This window comes from Gorilla gorilla, chromosome 1 (genome assembly GCF_029281585.2).
Source record: "Gorilla gorilla gorilla isolate KB3781 chromosome 1, NHGRI_mGorGor1-v2.1_pri, whole genome shotgun sequence".
Classification (NCBI taxonomy): Eukaryota; Metazoa; Chordata; class Mammalia; order Primates; family Hominidae; genus Gorilla; species Gorilla gorilla.
This window is the reverse complement of record NC_073224.2, coordinates 84,327,312-84,348,442: the sequence shown is the minus strand read 5'-3', so window position 1 is coordinate 84,348,442 and position 21,131 is coordinate 84,327,312. Positions and strand designations below refer to the sequence as shown.

The following is a 21,131-nucleotide window of genomic DNA, read 5'->3' as shown; positions in this document are numbered from 1 at the left end:
CTGATTGACTGATTTATTTGGAAAAAAATACAATACTATGAACCACAGGCCATGCTAAGTTATGGGATATGGTAGTGAATAAGATTAACAATAGACCTGGCACATAGCAGAGCCATATGTTCTCCTCATCTCCTGTCTTGACTTCTTTCGGCAGTTGCCTGCTACTATTGTGCTCTTGTCCCAGCCACACGGTCCAAGGATTAAAGCAGATATTAATGAGAATTTACTGTGCCATAAGAGTACTTAAGTCTTTCTATTCTCTATCCACACCATTGAATTTTTCCCTTCAATCGCCATCATTTAAGTTCCAATTTCACTCATTATAGACCTACATTCCTACTTCCAAGTTTTATATGCAGCAGTTACAATCATGTTTGCCATCACTTTGACCACATTATTGTATTTTCAGACTTCCCAGAGTGTATTCTCAGACTCCGAATTACAAAATTTTGCCCCACTTTTCCACTTAAAATGGAGTACTATAATAAAGCTACTTGCATATTTGTTTTATTCCACTCATCTTCCACTCTGAATAGATGCTGAGCTCTTTAAAGTCATGTAGCATGAAGCAGTCCACATATTAGATGCTCAATAAATAATCTATGCAATATATAACTGGAAGTCTTGACATAGATCATCTAGTCTGATTGTACAATTTGGCAACTGGAGCTAGAATCCACATTTTCTAACTTCTGATCCAGGACTCTTTCTATGTAAACATAGTATCTCAAATATAAGCTTCTGACAAATGCCTTAAAAGTGTAGCATCCTTGGCCTCGCTAGACCTACTCACCTTGATCTAGCCTAAACTCTAGCCTGGCTAAATATCTTGTTTAGGCACTTTTCAGTCATTTCTTCATTTGTCCATTATTCAACAAATACTTAACCACTCCTTTCTAATCACATTGTACCAAATGCTGAATACACATAATAAATGCAAAATATGTGGTTTCTTTTCTCAAGGAATTTTGAATCTATTTGGGGGACACTGGTAATAATCTAGTAAATACATAATCACAAGTAGGGTTACGTGCTACGAGAGACACAAACATGAAGTCATAGAGGAAGGCAGAGGAAGTCAGGAAAACTATGGGATGGTCCAGAAGGACTGAGGAATAACAGTTAAGCCAAGAACAAAAGGATCAAGAGAAGTCAGTTTCATTCCTTTCTCTCTTGGCTACAAGCCTTGATCCAAGCTATCACATATTCATGAAACGATTTCCAATCCATCATGCCATGCTGTATCCTACTTCTCACTGAATTTGTAGTCTAAAATCAACTTTTTATTTAATGAAATCACCTAATTAATTCCATTATCAAAACTTCTGGTAGAATTTCCCTCCTTAAAGCTCAAATTCTGGCCAGTTCTCTCTTCCCACCAGCCAACTGGTTAATTGCTAAGAATACATTTCCATAGGTTACATGATTATTTGTCAAACTCCCTGAGGGCAGGGGGCTTATTATTTGGTATTTATTCCAAATATCTACTAAAGAACTGAGCAGTTAGATACTTTAGAGTCACCAAGGATCTCAATCCTACATGTCACTTTAGCTACTTTTTTTTTTTTTTTTTGCCATGGCCATGATTTACTCACAAATATCCTTGTATTTATAAGACCAATGAATATCACAAGCATTCATTAGTTATTTCTTGATTCTAGGAGGAACTTTCATTCATTCAGTTATCAAACATTCAGTGACTGAATGACAAGCAGTGAGCTAGATACCACAGTTACATGAAGATGATTAAGAGACAGCTCATTTCTAATCAGTGAAGATAACATATAAGCCTAATTAGAGTTCAGTGTGATGACTAATAATAGAGATTTGTTGAGATGCTATGCAAACAACTGTATCAGGAGAGGGGAAGGCAGGTCAGGGAAGGCTTCACTGAAGTAAGTCTTAAATGATTAGTTAGTAGTCTCAGAAGATGACCAAAATGACATTGAGAATGTAATTGCATGTAACACCATGCCAAACACTGTATGAAACAAGTTAAGTGGGTGTGACCTGTGCCCTTCAGAAACTTCCTATCAAAGAAGAAAATTATGCAGATTCAAGATTCAGGACATAAGTTAAACATATATGGCCATTTTAAATGAAAATAAGGCTGGGTACCATGGCTCACACCTGTAATTCCAGTGCTTTGTACCTCCCCAAAGAAAGATTTCCTTTGAAGCCTCTTACACATTTTTCAAGTGCATGAGGTAAAAGGAATTCTACTAATATCTATGAGTTTGTGCCTAAATAGTTAATATTTTCACCATTAATCAACAATATCTCTCCTGCTTTGATTTTTCCTTGATCGTGTAATTTAATTTTATAGTTCCATGATTTTTCAACAACTATTTTTTTCAAAACTATTTTTCATAATAGTTTTCTTAAATTTTTCTAACTTCACTTCTTCATACCTGAGAAAGGACATTCAATTTGATCAATATAGAGTTTCTAATACAGAAGAAAAATTTATGACTATAATTACAGAAGGAGTCTTTCTGAAAAAATCAGTTGCAGAGTTTTATCAAAAAGAAACATTTCAATTTGTAGACTTTGTCAAATTTGGGGGGGTATAAAAATGACTACCCTCTACCATATATGAAGTCAAGTACACAAATACACTAAAAAACTTATTAATATATTTAGGAAATAAATGTAGAAGCTTGAGGAATAAATAAGTAATAAATAATATTAGTAATGTTGAGACTCTCAAATACAGTAATATTTCATTATCTAAAGTATGTTTGCTTAGTAAACTCAGCTACCAGAAACATCATTACCAACTAGAAAGTGAGTAATACTACTAATACCAATACTAAAGTCTTTAAGACCCAAAATAGGAACTAGAGCTCCTGCAATTTAAACAGGCACTCACACTGAGCCTACTTACACTTGCTACAGAGAACTCTAAAGACTTGCTTTTCTGATTTTTAGTGCTCTGCAAATTACAAGCATAATATAGAACAAATTGGAGAAAGTTAAAAAGGCAATGAGAAGTGATAATAATATCCTGAAAGAAAAAGGAAAATTATATGTGAGAAATAAAAATTCAAAAGCCATCATTGTCTGAAACAATATACCTTATTAGTTCCTGAGTTCATTCTATGTAATTATTATATTCTATTGGCTAAGATATGTGCAGTATGTTTCAGATGGCTTTCAAATAGTTTCATATTTCTTATTAGTATTGGAAGGAATGACTTCAGTTTTGAGAAAGATTTGCATATGAAAAAAGATGTAATTTTCATTAAAACTACTAGATAAATGAAAGGTGACAATGTTAAAATCATTACAGATCACAACCACTTCTGCTGGCCTGCATGTGCATGAGCATGTGTGTAATGGCTCTTTCTCAGTGTCCTTGGAACAATGTTCTGCTAGATATTCTACTTGTTTCTTTACCTTTCTCTTTTTCTCTTTCTAGCCGGAGACCACCCCCATCACCAACTCGTCCCACTATAATCCGCCCACTAGAATCCTCCCTGTTAGACTAAACGAAGTGTCTGGCATGGCAATTAATCACTAATGAATTATGCGAAAGCAACATATTTGATAACCGTTGCAGTAAATCATGAGTAGTCGCATGTGTGGACATCAGTAGGCAAGTAACCAGTTTTACTAATGCATTCATCACTCATCTTCATTGCTCATGGTATGTCAAACCTTTGGGGTTTGACTCAGAAACTGCTAACCTTTAGAGGCTTTATATGTTGTACTGACCAAGGTAGGTTTGTATAGCAGCCCTATACTTTGGGGATCATTTGCCTACCATGGCATATATTTGAAATTGCTTTGGACAAGTTTTCTAGGCTATCTACCAGGTAGCTCATTAAACATAATTCTTCAGATATGAGATAGTGGGCTTAGACCTAAGCCATACATATTTCTTTTCCCACATTCTGTTTAGGATGACAGTAATTCTGTTGTCTACCATTAATGCTACTACCTACTCCATAATTGCCTATTTAGCTCCTCTTTTCTTCCTTTTTATTTCATAAGACTGCTAGGAAGTGATTTTTTAAAATTAGGACTCCTTAAGAATAAACTTTTCCAGAAGCACGAGGTAGTTTGCAAAGGAAAAGTCTGCACTGTTTGCTCTAAAGAGCTTCTCCTCATTCCAATGTGTTTTGCTTCATGCTAGAAGCATATGCAACAGTGAATAAAAGCTTCTTTTTTTGTTAATCAGTCAATAAATTTGGCTAATTAGTTTCAGAGTTCAAGGAAGAAGCAAAATATCACATCTCTAGAAGTGTTGGGAAAAATATAATTTCTTTCTTTACTTATATTCACCTCATGGTAGGTTATATTGAAGGCTGACATGGAGAATGTTTACTTTTCTATTTGCTCTAATTTTTGGCGTAGCTAACGACACTTTGATACTAACTCCAGTTTTACCATTATTATTTTGGTTGGAGAAAAAAATTCACTCTTTACGTGCTAATTTGTAATCTTGTTAGGTAAGAATTTATCCCACCTTTGAAACAGGTTCAGTGTAACTTTATATCCATTCTAGGCTTTCCTAATAAATCTTGAGGCTATGGGATAATCACATTTAAAGAATGGTTCCTGAAATGAAGTCAGTAGAAATGGCATGGGATAAGAGCAGAGCTCACACTTTTACAGTTGTAGTATTTCAAAGTCCCTATCCAGGTCACTCCAGAAAAGGATATTGAAACGTTGAAATCTAAAGCAAATTTGCAATTTCTTAAGATTTCTAAAATTTACCAGAACAGTTTAGCCTGGGGGTTAATAGTTCAGTCTTGAGGCTAAGTTTTGGACTACCAAGGACCAGATGATTCACATGTAGGAAACAGCCAGAAGCCAACTGGAATTTTGTGTGCTAACTGTTCCCAGACAGCAGAGCAAGTATTCACTGAGTAGGGTTGTCCCATGACACTATTTCATATTCTACAGAAGTAAATCAGGTTTCACCAACTGAAATGTCTCCCTTTGAAAGTAGCAAACATGATTTGTATGTTAACTTAACTTTAATTTCCTGTGTAGTTTATACCCAGAGCAGATACTCATAAAGTATAAAGTAAAAACTTTTAACCATTATTAAACAGAGAACTTGCCATGTTGAGTGCCATTGTATTGAACTTATTCTAAAGGCTTACGCTAACCCATTTATAATTGGTAAAAATCAGAAAATACAAGATTTACATAAAGGTCATTTCAACTTTTAAGGTTACCAGTGATTGTATAAAAACATCACAATCCTAAATCCTCTCGTATCTCACCCCAAACCCCAAACTGGGGGAAAAAAAGTTAACTCTTTGTGAATGGAACCAATGTGCAAGATACATACTGCATTTTTAAAATAGTGTCTCAGCTAAATGGAAAACTGTTAAGCAAACATCCATAGTAAAACAAATAATCTTCAGTGAGATCTTTTTATAAAACTTCTTGTTTTTAGGATTCCCTTTGCTTCTTCCTTTGAATTCTCTAAAATAGGCAGCTAACGGATTATATACTTCAGGGTTTGGCTTTGTGCTAAATGTGGTTTTGTGTTTTGCTGTATTTCAAAATTTTCCTTCTGTTAAAGGAAAATATTGTGAATAACCACTGGTGTGTTCTTAGATCAGCACAAACCATGTCAAAAAAAATTGGAGATTTTTTTCCAATTTTCCTTCCACTGATCTTAGGCAGTAATAAACAATGGCATTTGTCATCTTTGGCACTTGCTTTTAGATTATAGTCCCACAGTTGCACTGCCCCAATTGTCTACCTTTGTGGGTACATTTTTATTCTTTACTCCTAAGTTATTTCTCATAGAACCCAGCCTACTCTAGAATTTCAGCAGTGACATTGGAGAATATTTTTAATTTGCTGCAGTACTATGTCATATTATTAGTATGAATCTCATTTCCCAAAGGGTTTGTATTCTGCTAAAAGGAGATGCCAATGTTGAATGAAGTCTGAAACTCTAGGATGTGCATAGTTTGACGTGCAGCATGCACACCAGGCCTTAAGATGGGAATGTAGCTTAATGATTTTCTGTTTCCCATACCATTTCTAATCTTTTGTGTAATTTCCTCTTAACTGATTGCTCTGATATTGTAAACACAATAGATGTAGCTCTATCATGTCTAGCATAATTTAAAAAATCAGTGTTTTTAGGATTTGGGAAAATAAACTGTAAATGTTTATTTGATAGGTAAATATAGTTTTATTGTCACATGCTAAATCTTGCATGCATATTGACTAATTGGAATAACCATTTACTCAATTATGGACAGATTACTGAAATAGTATTGATTTAGAAAAAGTATATTGCATTTCTAAAAAACATCTACCAAGGTTACTCGTCTGAATATTGCTTTTAGCCATGTTTTATAACATAGATGAGCAGTAGGGTCTGTTTATTAGCAAATTTCCTATTTGTTCCAATACAAACTCACTTTATTCTAAAGTATATTAATGAAACCAGTTCCTGTGATGTAACTATAAGCCTTCTCGACTTAGAATTAAAAAGTGGTCACATAGAATAATTTTGTGACTTTTTAGTATAGACTGTAGCCATAATTCTCAAATATGAAATGGGACCTAATACCAGTATGTGATAAATGTTGATGTTTTCTGTGTACAAACACATTTTCTATGCATGTGTCTCTGTGTATATGGTATATACCTAGTAAGTATGTTTCTGTAAGTATGTGTATTTTATGTCCATTTGAGTAGGTAGGTAGGTTTAAAAAATACTAGTTAAAATGCCACAAGCATGAGTGTGATTGTATGTGCATTGTGTGTATATATATAAATATATGTATATGTATGGTTGTAAATATCTACGTATACATGTACTTAGTATGTGTGGTATCAGGATATTTTTTAAACCGTGATAATACAACAGATAGCTTTGAATGATCTGCCATAACACGTGGTAACAATAGTTCATTTCTCATAACATATATGAGGTATACAAAATTTTCTAACTCCAGATTGTAGTCATTTTGAGAGGTACAAAGCTCATAATTACCATGACAACATGGTAATGTCCATAGACATTTGTATCTGAATCCACAAGAAGATCTGAATCTAAGAAGGAATTACCTTTGACAATATTTTTGGGTGAGAAGTAAAACCTCTGGAGACCTATCTTTAAGATCTCTAATTGGAATTATAAATTATTTTTGGATTGCTGAGCTGAATCTTAAAAAGCTAAGTTGATATACATAGTCATTTTTCCTCTATGGTAGAAGTAAAAAAAAAAAGGGACATAGCAACATTAAAGTAGTGGATTTTTCTGAGTAAATTTGCTGAAAATATAAGAGAGAAGCTATCTAATACCTTGGAGGTAGGTCATCCACTTTTTCAGGTAAACATTTTTCATTTGGCAAATGGCATAATTATTTGAAAGTGACAGGAATCTCCTCAGAATGAAGAATAAAGCCTAACAGGTCTCTAACTGTTGAACTCATGAAAGAAGATAGTGTATGAGACTTAAGCCATGAGTTTTGTATCATTTCAATTAGAAGACTACTAGCTGTGAGCTCAGAGTTTAATGTAAATGAATCTAGATGATTTTGAAGAAATGATTATTAGTTCACCAGATCACTCATTGTACATTCTAAAAAGCTCAAATGAGTCTTCTAGATACTCTTACTCATCCTGTCTAATTGCTATGTTTAAAATTATGTGGTGCTGTGTAGGTGAAACTTTAAGAATATTTTTGAAGCATATGTAATATATGCACTGCTATTTGTGTGTGTGTGTGTCTTTGTATATATGTAAGAATGTGTGTATGTGTGAGAGCAAGAGAGAGGAAACTCAAAGAGGAGTGTTTGTCTTAAGACCTGTTCATACTGGTATATTGGTGAGACTTCTCACCTCTGGTTGGAGGTTTCACATATGGCTCAACTCAAGTCATTAATCTCTTTTTAATTTTTACTCTTGAATTCCTTAAACTTCGCTCATTATGAAATGTTTTAAAATTATGACAAAAATTACTCTGTCTAACCACTTGCCTTGTCTGCTACCAGTTTGTTAAAAATTATTCCCCCCAACCAGTAATTCCACCACTACTACTTGATTTGTGTTATATTTCCTATGTACAGCCTTTGTTTTGCTTGCTTGTCTATTTTTACTTTCCCTTTTTTGGGTCAAATTTTTCTTTTGCTTTGTTTGAAGAAGGAATATACAGAAGTAAAATCTTGTCTTCTCTGCTGATTCTTTAATTAATATGAGCCGGATACTTTCCACTGTCTTCTTGGCACTTTCAGGATTTCTTAATGCTGATATATGGACTCTTAGAATGGAATTTTTGAAGAAAAATCTCAAAGCCTGTATCGTTCTTGAAGGTCACATGTACCTATTGTGAAAATGTGAAGCTGTATTTCTGAAGCTGAAATAAATTATAACATTTGAAGGACCCCTTTTCCTCATTCTTGTATATATTTGAGTCATGTCTATGCCTTTCAGTAATACCTGAGACTTCTAAATATTTATAGCTCTTTTGATTAAATTGTCCCAGAGTTACCAAAGAATGATAGAATTTTCCAATTCTGTCATTAATTTGGAGAAAGATGGGATTTTTAAAGGGAACAAATTGGATAAATCAAAGGCAGGAGAGTGGGAGACATTGTGTTTCTGATTTGATGTCATTATTGGAATCGATTGACGAACACAAACCTTAGCAGGAGGGTATGATGTGACAGTTACCAAGAAGCACCATGACAGTTTGCTGTTGAAAATGAAGCATTTATTTTAAAAATTCTGGGAAGTGGAAGGAGGAAAGATGGTGTGCCCAAATGGTAGGTCCACAGAAGGCATTTCTTATAGCAAATATTTGAGCTCCTGACCCAACAATTAGCCTCTGCTATTTGTTCACTGGGCATAGACAGGACAATTTGCCCCTTTCAGTTTCCCCAGTTTTTTGTTTGTTTGTTTTTGAGACGGAGTCTCGCTCTTGCCCAGGCTGAAGTGCAGTGGCACTATCTCGGCTCACTGCAAGCTCCGCCTCCCGGGTTCACGCCATTCTCCTGCCTCAGCCTCCTGAGGAGCTGGGACTACAGGCGCCCGCCACCACGCCCGGCTAATTTTTTTTGTAATTTAGTAGAGACGGGGTTTCACCATGTTAGCCAGGATGGTCTCGATCTCTTGACCTCGTGATCTGCCCGCCTCGGCTTCCCAAAGTGCTGGGATTACAGGCGTGAGCCACCGCACCCGGCCCAGTTTCCCCAGTTTTAAGAGAATGTATTCAGAAAATGAAAGAATGACACAACTTTGTCCTAATTTTGAGTTTCCAGAGAATAGAGGAAGACTCTCTATTACAAGAGTTTTGATGACAAGTCCCTTATCAATTGACATATTCCCAGATTGTGCCATCTAAATGCAGAAGACAAGAAGGGGATAGGAGGAGAGAGATGTTGGTTTATTTTCTTTCTGAGATCAGGGCATGCTCATTGTGAAAAGATGAACTGGACAGATTGTTGTGTGAATTTACTCTTTCCTGTGGGATTTCTTTTTCATATCTATACATTTTCCATGAGTGGAACATCTGTATCTTCAAAGGAAGCTTCTTACTGGAAGAAAGATTCTGGATGCGAATCATGCTGTATACCTGTGTTCTGTTTGTTTGTTTTGTTTTAACTGCATGATTTTGAAGTATGTTAATCATATATTCAGAATAGTTTCTAAAGGTAATTTCCAAAAACAAAGAAACTTACTGTAACTATTTGGCAATTTTCCATTGGTGTTTTAAATAGCTCTGGCATTGGTGTAAACATATGCTCAATCTGTTTCCAAGATTTTTGTTTTTCTGATGGGACCTTTAAATTTCATATTGAGAAACGTGTTTGGTATTTGGTTTAGAGTGACCTCAAACTTTGCTTCCAAGCACTTCAACACACACCTGGCATAGCCACTTTTCAGACCTGTTACTAGTATTATTTTACATTATGGCAGCCTAATAATTAGAATACATACAAGAGATATTGGCTAAAACTACAACCTTAATTCAAAATTTCTCAAAGTGCATTCCATGAAATCTTAGTAAGTTTTACATACACATACACCAATGGTTTTTTGGCCAAATATGCTTGAGAAATAATGACTAAAAATCAAATGTTTCTTTATTGAAAGACTTCACAGAAACCTTAAAATCAGACTGCATTGTGAATCTCCAAGAGATGAGTAATGTCTACATATTTTCAGACTTATTTGACCATAGAACATCTCACAGATCTAGTGTCCTGAGGCACATGCCTTAGGAAACTGCTTCAGTGGCTTTAAGCCAAAGAAAAAGACATTGAGTGTGATTTCCTCAGTACAGACTCTCACTAACAAAAAGTTGGATGATAAAATCAAATGTACTACTCAGGAGGCTGAGGCAGGAGGATCAGTTCAGCCCAAGAGTTTGAGACCGGATTGGCAACACAGCAAGACCTCATCTCTAAAAAAAAAAAAAAAGTTGTTTGTTTTAATTAGCTGGACATGGTGGCTCATGCCTGTAGTTCCAGCTACCGGAGAGGCTGAGGCAGGAGGATCACTTAAGCCCAAGAGTTTGAGACTGCAGTGAACTGTGATCGTGCCACTGCATTCCAGCCTGACGAGTGGAATGGGACCCCACCATCTCTTAAAAAAGAAAAAGACCAAATGTAAGAGCAACAAGAGCTCTCAACTAAGGGCAATTCATCTGGAGCTCTGGTACTTTGTCAAAGGAGTATCTGACTCTTAAGGAGGAAAGTCACATTGGAACAGGTAGCACAAAAGCAGTTTAGAGACATACATGCATTGAGTCTTAATGAGACTTATGAAGGATTCAGATAATTTTATACCTTACCTTTTCTCTCTGACTCTCCAAAAAAGGGATTCTTTAAATTACCTCCATGAGATTATTGTGAAGGAAGGCATCCAGGTTGATTTAAGATTAATCATCAGAGAAGAATGTTGAAGACTATTCCTATTGCCTTTCTTTCCTCCCTTTCCCAAGCCTTCAGGCTCACTCACTGCTCTGGGTTATTAACTTACCTAAAGGATGGGCAAAGAAAGCAAACAGAGCATTTTTTGTGAGTTTTTTTTTTTTGTTTTGTTTTGTTTTGTTTTTTTGTTTTTTTGAGACAGGGTCTCACTCTGTTGCCCAGGCTGCAATGCAGTGGTGTGATCTTGGCTCACTGCAACCTCCACCTCCCAAGTTCAAGTGATTCTTATGCCTCAGCCTCCCCAGTAGCTAGGATTACAGGCATGTGCCACCATGCCTGGCTAATTTTTGCATTTTTAGTAGAGACGGCATTTCACCACATTGGCCAGGCTGGTCTCGAACTCCTGACCTCAAGTGATCCGCCCACTTCAGCTTCCCAAAGTGCTGGGATTACAGGCATGAGCCACTGCACCTGGCCTTTTTTGTGAGATTTTAACAGAAAAGAAAAAAGCTATAAGGAAGACCTCCTCAGAGATCTGGCCAGAGGAATGTCACCATAAGACCAAATTGCAGCGTTGACATAGAGCCAAAAGAATGAGGGTAATTCATCATTCTTGTTAATAATTGAGTCTTTTATATATAAATTACACCCATGTTCCAGATACAGCTTTCCAATCTCCTTTACCTGATTTGGCCAAAACATGCTGCTTTGAAGTTATTTTTCAGAATGCTTAAGAAAATATAACCTGAAATTATAGTCTTGATTAGGTAAATTTGCTTATATGTTGAATACTAGGATGGTGAGCTTAAGAATTTGTTAGCAACTCAGTATTCCAATTTAGTACTGCAACTTTCATATGGGAGTGGCAATTGTATGAGGTACCTTTGTAGCTCTACATGTAAAAAGCCCAAATATTTGCAGCACTTGCCTTTAAGCATTTCGGCACTGTGTAAGTAATATAAAAATTATGCAAAAGAAAGAGCAAAAACCCCAACTGCCCATATCCTCAAAAGAACTAATTTTGACCCAGTAAATGGTATCATCAACAACAATGCTTTTTCAGCAATGACAGGAAGGGTAGATACAGTAAAGTGAAGATGAAAAGAAAAAGCTGTCTGAGGATATAAATGTCACCCTGATGTTTCAAGCAAACATTCTAGCTGTCAGTGGAATATATTCCAAGACATAAAGTTTCTGATCCTGTTTCTGGATCAGAACACCAAACTAGCTCAAACAGGAAGGTGTTTTGGCATATGCTAACAGAATGTCGCTTCAGCACTGTGGACTTGCTGTTCAGTTTAATGGCCCACCTCCCCACCCTGCTGAGGTAATTAAAGTGTTCTAAAGCCCCTTCAGAACTCGAAAATAGTTTCTGTTTTCTGGGCAGGTGATAAATCTCATTGAGCTCGACAGAAATTTAATTACACTTTCTTCATGAAAACACCAGGGATACCCATTACCTGGATCTCTAAAGCTAAAGCCTTGCAGACCCCCTAGCCCCTGCCCCGGCCCTGAAGTTGAAAGGTTAGGTACCAATAACAAGTTCTCCATCATTTAAATGGATGGGAGCCCTCTTTAGTGTAGTCAGCTTAAACTGGACTGAAGGAAAATTGATTTTGGACTTCGGGGAAGCTAAGATCATTTTTTACCACTGCCCAGAAATAGACCAGTCAGTTTGGCTCCACTAACATCTCATAGAAAATGAAAAAGAAGTTTTTCTGTTTTTGTTTTTGTTTTTTTTTATAGACTTCATTGCTCCACTCACAAGCAAGAATAAGATGTGTAACAAGAATAAGATGGAAGTGAGTGTTGTTGAACACCTGGGTAAGAAGTCAAAGAGAGTAGGGTCTTGAGATAATCTCACCATTCTACAGCTTGCTATAATGTTGAGTTCATTAATGGTTTGGTTAGAAAGGGGAAATTAAAGTGTAGACTTCTGCCAGAAACCAGAGGGAAAGCTTTATTTGGCCTGCTGTTTTCCTACTTACAAAGCTGTTCATTGCAATGTAGAGTTTACTGTATTTTCTCTAGCTGCAAATCATCTCCCTGCTGAACACAAGAAAGGCTGATGTCAAATGAAGCACAGCTTGGACCCTCATTTCATTATCCGTAGGTCTGATGAAATGCAAGCCAGCCTAGGGAAATGGAGAAAGATCCAGCAGACCAGATTTCATTTACCTTGGGCCCACTTCAGAATAAATCAGAATTACAGTTATACCTAGCTCTTAGACAGAGGGAAATCCTAGAAAATCCTGGGGTTGCCATGGACCAGACCTTGCCTCCTAGTTTCCCTAGGCCTGAATCCAGGCTATTACACACCAGGACTACTCACCTGGAGCAAATTCTTATTTACAAATCCTTTTTTTCTGAGATCAACCTCTGGCATGCTCTGCATTGTGATTACGTTGCTCATTTGATCCCTTGACACCTTCTAATTTACCTCACTTAAAAAAAATTTAACCTGCCATTGGCTACATCAACTCCCTCTCCCCCTATGGAGATTTCACAACATTCATTGAAATCTTTGGAAATAACTGAGTTTCACAAAATCAGGGTTGAAAATCAAATATACAAGTTATAAGGGTATTTGGCTCGGGGACTAGTCCCAGTTCTCCTGAATAAGAGTGCATGGATTTATCATTCCATGGTGCAAAATAAGAAGCTTTTTGAGTGAGCTCAAATGGCTCATACCTAGAACATTGCTAGTAGCCAGGAAAAGTCCTGGGAACTGCTAACTTAGCTGTGTGATGTCCCTTCATTTCCTTTGCATGTCTGCATGTTTTTGTGTGTGATTTGAATTTGAATTTTGTGAGCTATTTTTGCATGCTATTATTTGGGTTTATTTTATAATTTAAACATTGTTTTCTTCCTCTGCATCTGTGTCTTTCTTTTTGTTATTTTGTTTTGTTTTGTTTTTACTAGGCGACCCCCTCCTGCAGTTCCAGGACGACCATCCTAACCCCCATCACTCATCTCCTTTTGTTTCCAACAACATGTCTATCCATGGTATTTAAAAGCTTTTCATTTGCACTATATGTCGTATGTACATAAAAACTTTTATTTTTCATCCATGTGTATAATAAAAACAAAGTTTATTCTATATAAAAATGAAGTGTGTTCTGTTTCTTTTTTTAAAGAAGACCTAAATTTAAAAAAGAATTTGTTTCAACTGAAACAAGGTAAGGTGAATATATTATGTGTTCCTCTAAGAAGCTTAATTCAAAAGTTCTTAAAGCATTGTGATTTAAGACGGTCTTTGGTAGAGACTAATAATCTACCTTCAAGTGAAATTTCTGTCCAATGGAAGAATAAAAAGAAAAAGAAAATTTATGGATGTCTAGAAAAAACACAGAAGACTAAATAATTCTAATCCACCTCCAGGAATCCCATTTTTACTTATTATTGCACCAAAATATTTTTTCCTATTTTTATTGTTTTTCTAAACACTCTTAAGGGAGATAAAATGTAAGATCATAGAAGAAACTGTAAAGCAAAAACACATAAACCTCATAAATTCTATATGGCAAATTTAAGGGAGAAAAACCACATCATTCAGAATAAAAGTACAAGGCAAGGAAATGTTGCCACTTTGAGAAGAAAGACTCTTCATGATGTCAGTAAAGCACTAGAAAAAATGGAGTCCATATAAGTTTGAAGGAAAAGAGAACCTTTTATTCCTCTATCCTCGAATGGTAATTCTAACACTAAAATTTTAATCTATAATTTTTTAACAAGCATCCCAAAGATGTATCCAAATAAAATGTTTATTATTTAGGTAATATAGTACATTCCACCAAATATGTGATCTGAAGCCTTCCCAAAGGTTTAAGATTTAATTCAGAATTTTATTTTTTGAAAATTTATGTGGCCTAAAATAGAACTTGAAAGTAGTCCTTCTCAAGTGAGATCGCTTCTGAATGTGCTCCCCTTCAGCATATTAAGATGACAGAAAACTACATGACAAGACAGTCAAAAAAATCATTCATCAGTTCTATTTACTTCACATCTGACCTAGGCAAGCCCTGGCAAAGGAGGTATTTGGAAGATGTGGGCAGGAACCCCCAGTTGTAAAAGGGAGAGTCCTCATTAGTAATGCTGTTTCTTCAGACCACAAATTTTTTTAACGACTAAGTTCTCCACTCAAAAATGAAAAATCAGTTTCTTGGTTTAAAATGTTCATATGGCATGTTACATTATTTTAATTGTATCCCCGGTCCAGTGACTACCATTTAAAATCAGTGATAACTAAGAAAGTTCAAAGGCTCCAAACCAAGGCATCAACTGAAGCTCATGTATAGCAGGAAGGAGGTGACTTGATGCAAAATAGCACACAGCATGCGGTCTTTTGTCCTTTCCTTCCCCTCCAGTCCAGGCATTTGATTTTTAAATCAATATTCTTAGTGGATAGCATTCTTCATCTAGACAAAAATGTACCTAGATGATTTCATACCACCTCCCCAAATAAAAACCGAAGTTGTCAAAGAGAAGGTTTTCTTCAATTCATTTTTTAAAAGTGGTACTTTTCCACTTTGTCTTAAACATGGACTTATTTTTATATGCAGTGTTACACAGTTTAGATGTATAAAACTTAAATTGACCTGATGAATGATGAGAAGGAAAAACTCCAGTCATAACAGAATGAAATGACAACCTTACTCAGTTTTCCTTAACAAAGAAGTGTGTTCCCTTCCTTACATTCTATAGGCAAGAAAAAAGAGGGCAGGGGAAAGGGATAGGGGGCCAGCCTGGAGTAAAATTAAATTATGCTAAGATTTGTTAATATGTATTTAGTAAATAGTATTTCTATGTTTCATAATATACCCTTCCCCAACTCTTCTTACCTCCACCTCCACCCTGCTATGTTTAATAGAGTTGAAAAATTACTCCCTTTTTCAGAGTTGATCATAACTCAGGATAGTCAGGAAGAGCCAAACTATTATGCCTTTAGTAAACATAATATTCCTTATATATTTTCATTCCTTTATTTATGCATCAAACATTTCTTGAATTCATGATAATGTCCTGGACCCTGGGAATACCAGAGAAGTAACAGAATAAAAGTAGCTTACAAAATAGCTAAATAAGCAATTACCATGTAGTGCTACAATAAGAGAAAAGTTTGGTTGTCTTTTCAGGGAGAACTGTTCTGACTTCAGTACTGAAGCAGCTATCTGAGTTTTAGTATACTGTTATCAACTTTACCCAACACATGCTAATGTTCCAGAACATTGTGATTTTGACTTCTAACAAAGAAAGGAATACTAGAACTCATTTCAGCCAATCAGAAACTGAGCTTTTCATTCTGAATGGAATTATATGATTCAAGATGTAAATCACACAGATGTTGGTAGAGAAAAAGGCATACTGGTATTGAAACTATAAACTGGCCTGTTTACTTCGTCTCCTAACAAAAAACACTTTGGATTCAGGTTCTCCACAGCAGTCTTCCACTGGCCACAGTGAGGGGAGCTAGGTTTCCCCAGTCTCCAGCTAGAAAAACTCAGAACATCTAAAGATCTGAAAGATGGAAAAAAGAGAACTAAAGGTAGGAAAAAAATAAATGAAACTTCCAATTCTTTCCTTATGGGGTTACCCTGGTAAATGTTTGTATGCCTTGGAGGCCACATAAACATTGAGGGGTGTTTCAACAGACATCTTAGAAGTTGAAAGCCAAAAGGAGGTAAGGAAATAACAGCGGATGTTCAGTTACAGGTGAAGATAATTTTAATGGGTTTGGGGCATGATAAATTTCAATGCTCTTTATCATATAGTTTGGAAAAAATGTTGTACTTGCCAACATCTTTTATAACTCAGCATTTAAGTATGATTTTTTTAAATCCTCAGAAAACTGATACCAGATTCTTTAGTGCAGTTCCCTGAGATTCTGAAGTAAACCTTCTCAACTGTGAATGCACTTTAAAACAATGAACCTCAGTCACAGGAAGTTAAGATTGCTGAGAAAGAAAAAAAAACTTGTATAGACTTTTATAATTACTAGGGTCTAAATCTGAATAAATCACATTGAGCTTATGACACTGTATGTTTCCTATTTAAAGGGATATACTAGCTGTCTCTATTACCATAGTACAGGTGCTCCTTGACTTATGATAGGGTTACATCTCAATAAACCACCACAAGTTGAAAATATTGTAAGTCAAAAATGCATGCAATACCCTGATGAACCCATGATAAAGTAAAAAAATCCTAAGTTGGGGAGGACGCAGAGCAAGATGGCCAAACAGAAGCCTCCACTGATTGTTCTCCATGCACGAACATCAAATTTAACAACTGTCTACACAAAAAAAGCACCTTCATAAGAACCAAAAATCAGTGATCACAAAGTGATCACAGTACCTGGTTTTAACTTCGTATTGTTGAAAGAAGCACTGAAGAAGGTAAGAAAGACAATCTTGAATTGCTGACACCACCCCTCCCCCATCCCCTGGCAGCAGCCACATAGTGTGGAGAGAGAATCTGTGCACTTGGAGGGAGGGCACAGCGATTGTGGGACTCTAGAATTCAGTGCTGCCAATACTGGGCAGAACTTAGCTGTTGCCAATGGAGGGACCATTTAGACCACCCCTAGCCAGAGGAGAATTGCCCATCCCAGGTTTCAGAAACTGAGTTTTGACTACCTCCACCACCATGGGCTAAAGTGCTCTGAGGTCCTAAATAAACTTGAAAGCCTGTCTGGGCCACAACAACTGCAATACCCAGGCAAGTCCTAGTGCTGTGCTGGGCTCTGAGCCAGTGGACTGGGGAGCGCACGATCTAGTAAGACACCAGCCAGGATGGCTAAGTGAGTGCTTACAGCACCCCTCCCCCAACCCCAGGCAACACAGCTTATGGCTCCAAAAGGGACTCCTTCCTTTGCTTGAGGAGAGACGAGGGAAGAGTGAAAAGGACTTTGTCTTGCAACTTGGATACCAGTTCAGCCAGAGTAGGATAGGGTACTGGGCAAAATCCTGAGGCACTCATTGCAGGCCCTAGCTCTTGGATGACATTTCTAGATATACCCTGGGCCAAAAGGGAACTGCCTTGAAGGGAAGGACCCAGTCCTGGCAGATTTCATCACATGCTGAATAAAGAGCCTTTGGACCCTGAAAAATCAGTAGCAGTAGCCAAGTACTACATACCACGGGCCTCAGCTGAAACTCCGAAATGCACTGGCTTCAGATGTGACCCAGCACATTCACAGGTCTGGTGGCTACAAGGAGAGACCACTCCTGCTTGAGAAGAACAGAGGGAAGAATAAAGGGGACTCTGTCTTGAGCTTAGGTACCAGCTTAGCCACAGTGGGAAAGAGCACCAAGCCAGTTCTTTGGGTCCCTGATTCCAGTCCTTGGCTCTTGGATGGCATCTCTGGACCTATTCTAGGCCAGAGAGGAGCCCACTGCCCTGAAGGGTAAGTCACTTTCCTGACAGCATCCAACACATGCTGGCAGAAGAGCCCTTGGGCCTTAAGTGAACATTGGCAGTATCCCAGCAGTACTCCTCATGGGCCTGTGGTGGTGTTGGACATGAGAAGAAACTCCTTTGCCTGGGGAAGAGCAGGAAAGGGTGGGAAGGACTTCAGTGGTTCAGGTGCCAGGTCAGTCACAGTAGAATACAAAACAGGTAGATTTCTAAAGTTTCCAACTCCAGGCCCTGACTCCCAGACAGCATCTCTGGACTCACCCAGGGCCCAGGGGAACTTGATCCCCTGAAGGAAAGGACACAGCCTTGCTGGTTTTACCACCTGCTGATTGTAGCACCCTAGAGCCTTGAGCGAACATAGATGGTAGCCAGGTAATAGTTACAGTGGGCCTTGGGCAAGACCCAGTGCTATGCTGGCTTCAGGTCTGACCCAGGGCAGTCCCAGTAGTGGTGGCCACAGGAGTGCTTGTATCACCCCTCCCTTAGCTCCAGTCAGCTCAGCACAGGAAGAGAGACTCTGTTTCTTTGGGAAAAAGTAAAGGAAGAGAACAAGAGTCTCTGCCTGGTAATCCAGAGAATTATTCTGGATATTATCTAGGACCACCAAGGTGGTACCTCTATGAGTCTGCAAGAGCCACAGCGTTACTGGGCTTGGGGTACCCCTTAATGCTGATATGGCTGCAGTGGCCAAAAACTTAGATCATAACACCCAAGTCCCTTCAAATACCCGGAAAACATTCCGAAGAAGGACAGGTACAAACAAGCCCAGACCAGACACTAACAAGCATCCACAAGCACAGGACCATCCAGGAAAACATGCCCTTACCAAACAAACTAAATAAGACATCAGTGACCAATACTGAAGAGACAGAGATAGTGACCTTTCAGACAAGGAATTCAAAATAGCTGTTTTGAGGAAATTCAAAAAAATTCAAGATAACACAGAGAGGGAGAATTCAGAATTCTATCAAATAAATTTAACAAAGAAATTGAAATAATTAAAAAGAATCAAGCAGAAATTCTGGAGTTGAAAAATGCCATTGACATACTGAAGGATGCATCCATCAGAGGCTGTTAGCAGAATTGATCAAGCAGAAGAAAGAATTAGTGAGCTTGAAGCCAGGCTGTTTGAAAATATATAGAGGGGACAAAAGAATAATTCAAGTTGAACCATTGTATGTCAGAGACCATCTTTATATATTTTTGTTATTGTTTTTGATGCTACAAGTTATTATTGAATCTAAATACTGTCAACATATTAAGATCAGACTAGGTGGCAGGCTATTGGATGAGTCAACACTATAAACTCCTACTCCCATACTTGGTTTTTAATCAAATCAAGTTTTAACATACATTATGTCACATCCCAATTTTCAGCCCCAGTTCACATCTTCAATGAACCTCATGAACATGAGCCATGAGTAGATAATAAAGAAAGCCTAAGCAAGCCGCAGAAGACCAAAGAGACTTAAGGATCTGCAAGGCAGTAACCAAGAAGTCACTAATGTGGGTTCTGCCTCTCGAAACAGCTACTAACAAAGTATTTTGATGTTCCACATAACATTATCAAAAAATTAGCCTCTCAGGCTTTTAGGGGTTATATTCCCTTCTCTTTTTTATTTTGTTTTTTGAGATGGAGTCTTGCTCTGTCACCCAGGCTGGAGTGCAGTGGCACGATCCCGGCTCACTGCCACCTCTGCCTCCCGGGTTCAAGCGATTCTCATGCCTCAGCCTCCAGAGTAGCTGGGACTACAGGTGCCTGCCACCACACCCGGCTAATTTTTGTATTTTTAGTAGAGATGGGGTTTCACAATGTTGGCCAGGCTGGTCTTAAACTCCTGACCTCAAGTGATCTGCCCACCTCAGTCTCCCAAAGTGTTGGGTTTACAGGTGTGAGCCACCGTGCCCGGCCTCCTTGTTCTTATCTCTGAGGGTACATTCAGAAGGCAATGGAGAGCAAGTTAGAGTCAAAGAGATGATTCCTTCTGGCTCTTCTTTTTTTCTTTTAATGACAAAAATATTCTCAGCTACATCCACAAAATCTGCTCAATGTCTTAAAGATCTATTTATTTTGCAACTTAAAAAGAGTGTGAGGCCCACAGTGTTCTCACTGACCAGAGTCCAAATGTCACTCGGGCCCAGCACAAGGCCACAGGGCCAGCCTGGAGTGGCAAGCAGTGAGCCAACAGAGCTTGTAAAGTAGAAGCAGCTCCTCTTGAGCCAGGTTTCGTGGGAGCCTGAGGGACCTCAGCATTGGTAAAATCAATTTGTTCCATCATCCTAATAGTACTATGGTCAAAGAATTACAGAGCTAGTCTGTTTAGGACAGAAGACCTTAGGATCATACTGGATGTTACCTGATTCTCAATGCCAGTTGGTTCCATTTGGTGGCAGAAAAGGCCATTTGTCTTTCTAAGCCCTTTCCTTGGGTACTTTTACCCCAGCATTACCTGATGGGCATAAGGAGGCAGCACCAAATAGTGTTGCCAGACTTGTGGTGCTGAGCACATGCCAGCCAATTGGGAAATGGCTGCTTCCTGACTACCCCACCTCTGGGGAATTATCTCATTAATCACAGTAATATACCTGGAGGAAAATGATGTTTTAATTTTTTGATGATGGTTATTGTTCGCCAAGTTAAACAAACCAACATTGATGGCATCTGTGAGTTACGAAAGGAAAAAAAAAGCAAAAAATATAGGCGTGGTCTAAGCTAGCAGGCCCAACAAGCCTTCAGCTGTTTCTAATCTGCCTCTCCCCTGCAGCTGAGCCCTCTTGGTGGCCAAAGGAGTATGCCTTATCAGGCCCAACCTTCCACAGAATGTTGGTCAAACCCTGGCTCTCACCTAAGCTCTG

At 37.8% G+C, this 21,131-nt stretch overlaps 2 protein-coding genes across 15 annotated transcripts in view; one reads left to right on the top strand and one right to left on the bottom strand.

The window, feature by feature from the left end:
- Positions 1 to 13,968, top strand: part of DNM3 (dynamin 3) — a 576,940-nt gene extending 562,972 nt beyond the window's left edge. For 8 of the 11 annotated variants that reach the window (XM_019026686.4, XM_019026673.4, XM_019026671.4 and 5 more), the window contains one exon: positions 3,422 to 8,368. In XM_019026686.4, the coding sequence (XP_018882231.1) occupies positions 3,422 to 3,491 (70 nt within the window). In that variant the 3' untranslated portion in view covers positions 3,492 to 8,368. Of the gene's footprint in view, positions 1 to 3,421; positions 8,369 to 13,781 lie in introns of those variants that run through there. The other 3 variants (XM_055377773.2, XM_063710835.1, XM_031012314.3) reach the window with 2 other exon arrangements.
- The window catches only part of PIGC (phosphatidylinositol glycan anchor biosynthesis class C), a 51,254-nt gene that overhangs the window by 11,504 nt on the left and 18,619 nt on the right, over positions 1 to 21,131 (bottom strand). The window contains exons 1-2 of one of the 4 annotated variants that reach the window (XR_008676823.2): positions 15,952 to 16,035; positions 10,781 to 10,968 (exon numbers count right to left, since the gene is read on the bottom strand). The exons of 1 other annotated variant lie outside the window; for it this stretch is intronic. The gene's annotated coding sequence lies outside the window, so the exon portion shown is untranslated. Of the gene's footprint in view, positions 1 to 10,780; positions 13,177 to 15,951; positions 16,036 to 21,131 lie in introns of those variants that run through there. 2 more of the 4 variants (XR_008676822.2, XR_002005911.3) reach the window with 2 other exon arrangements.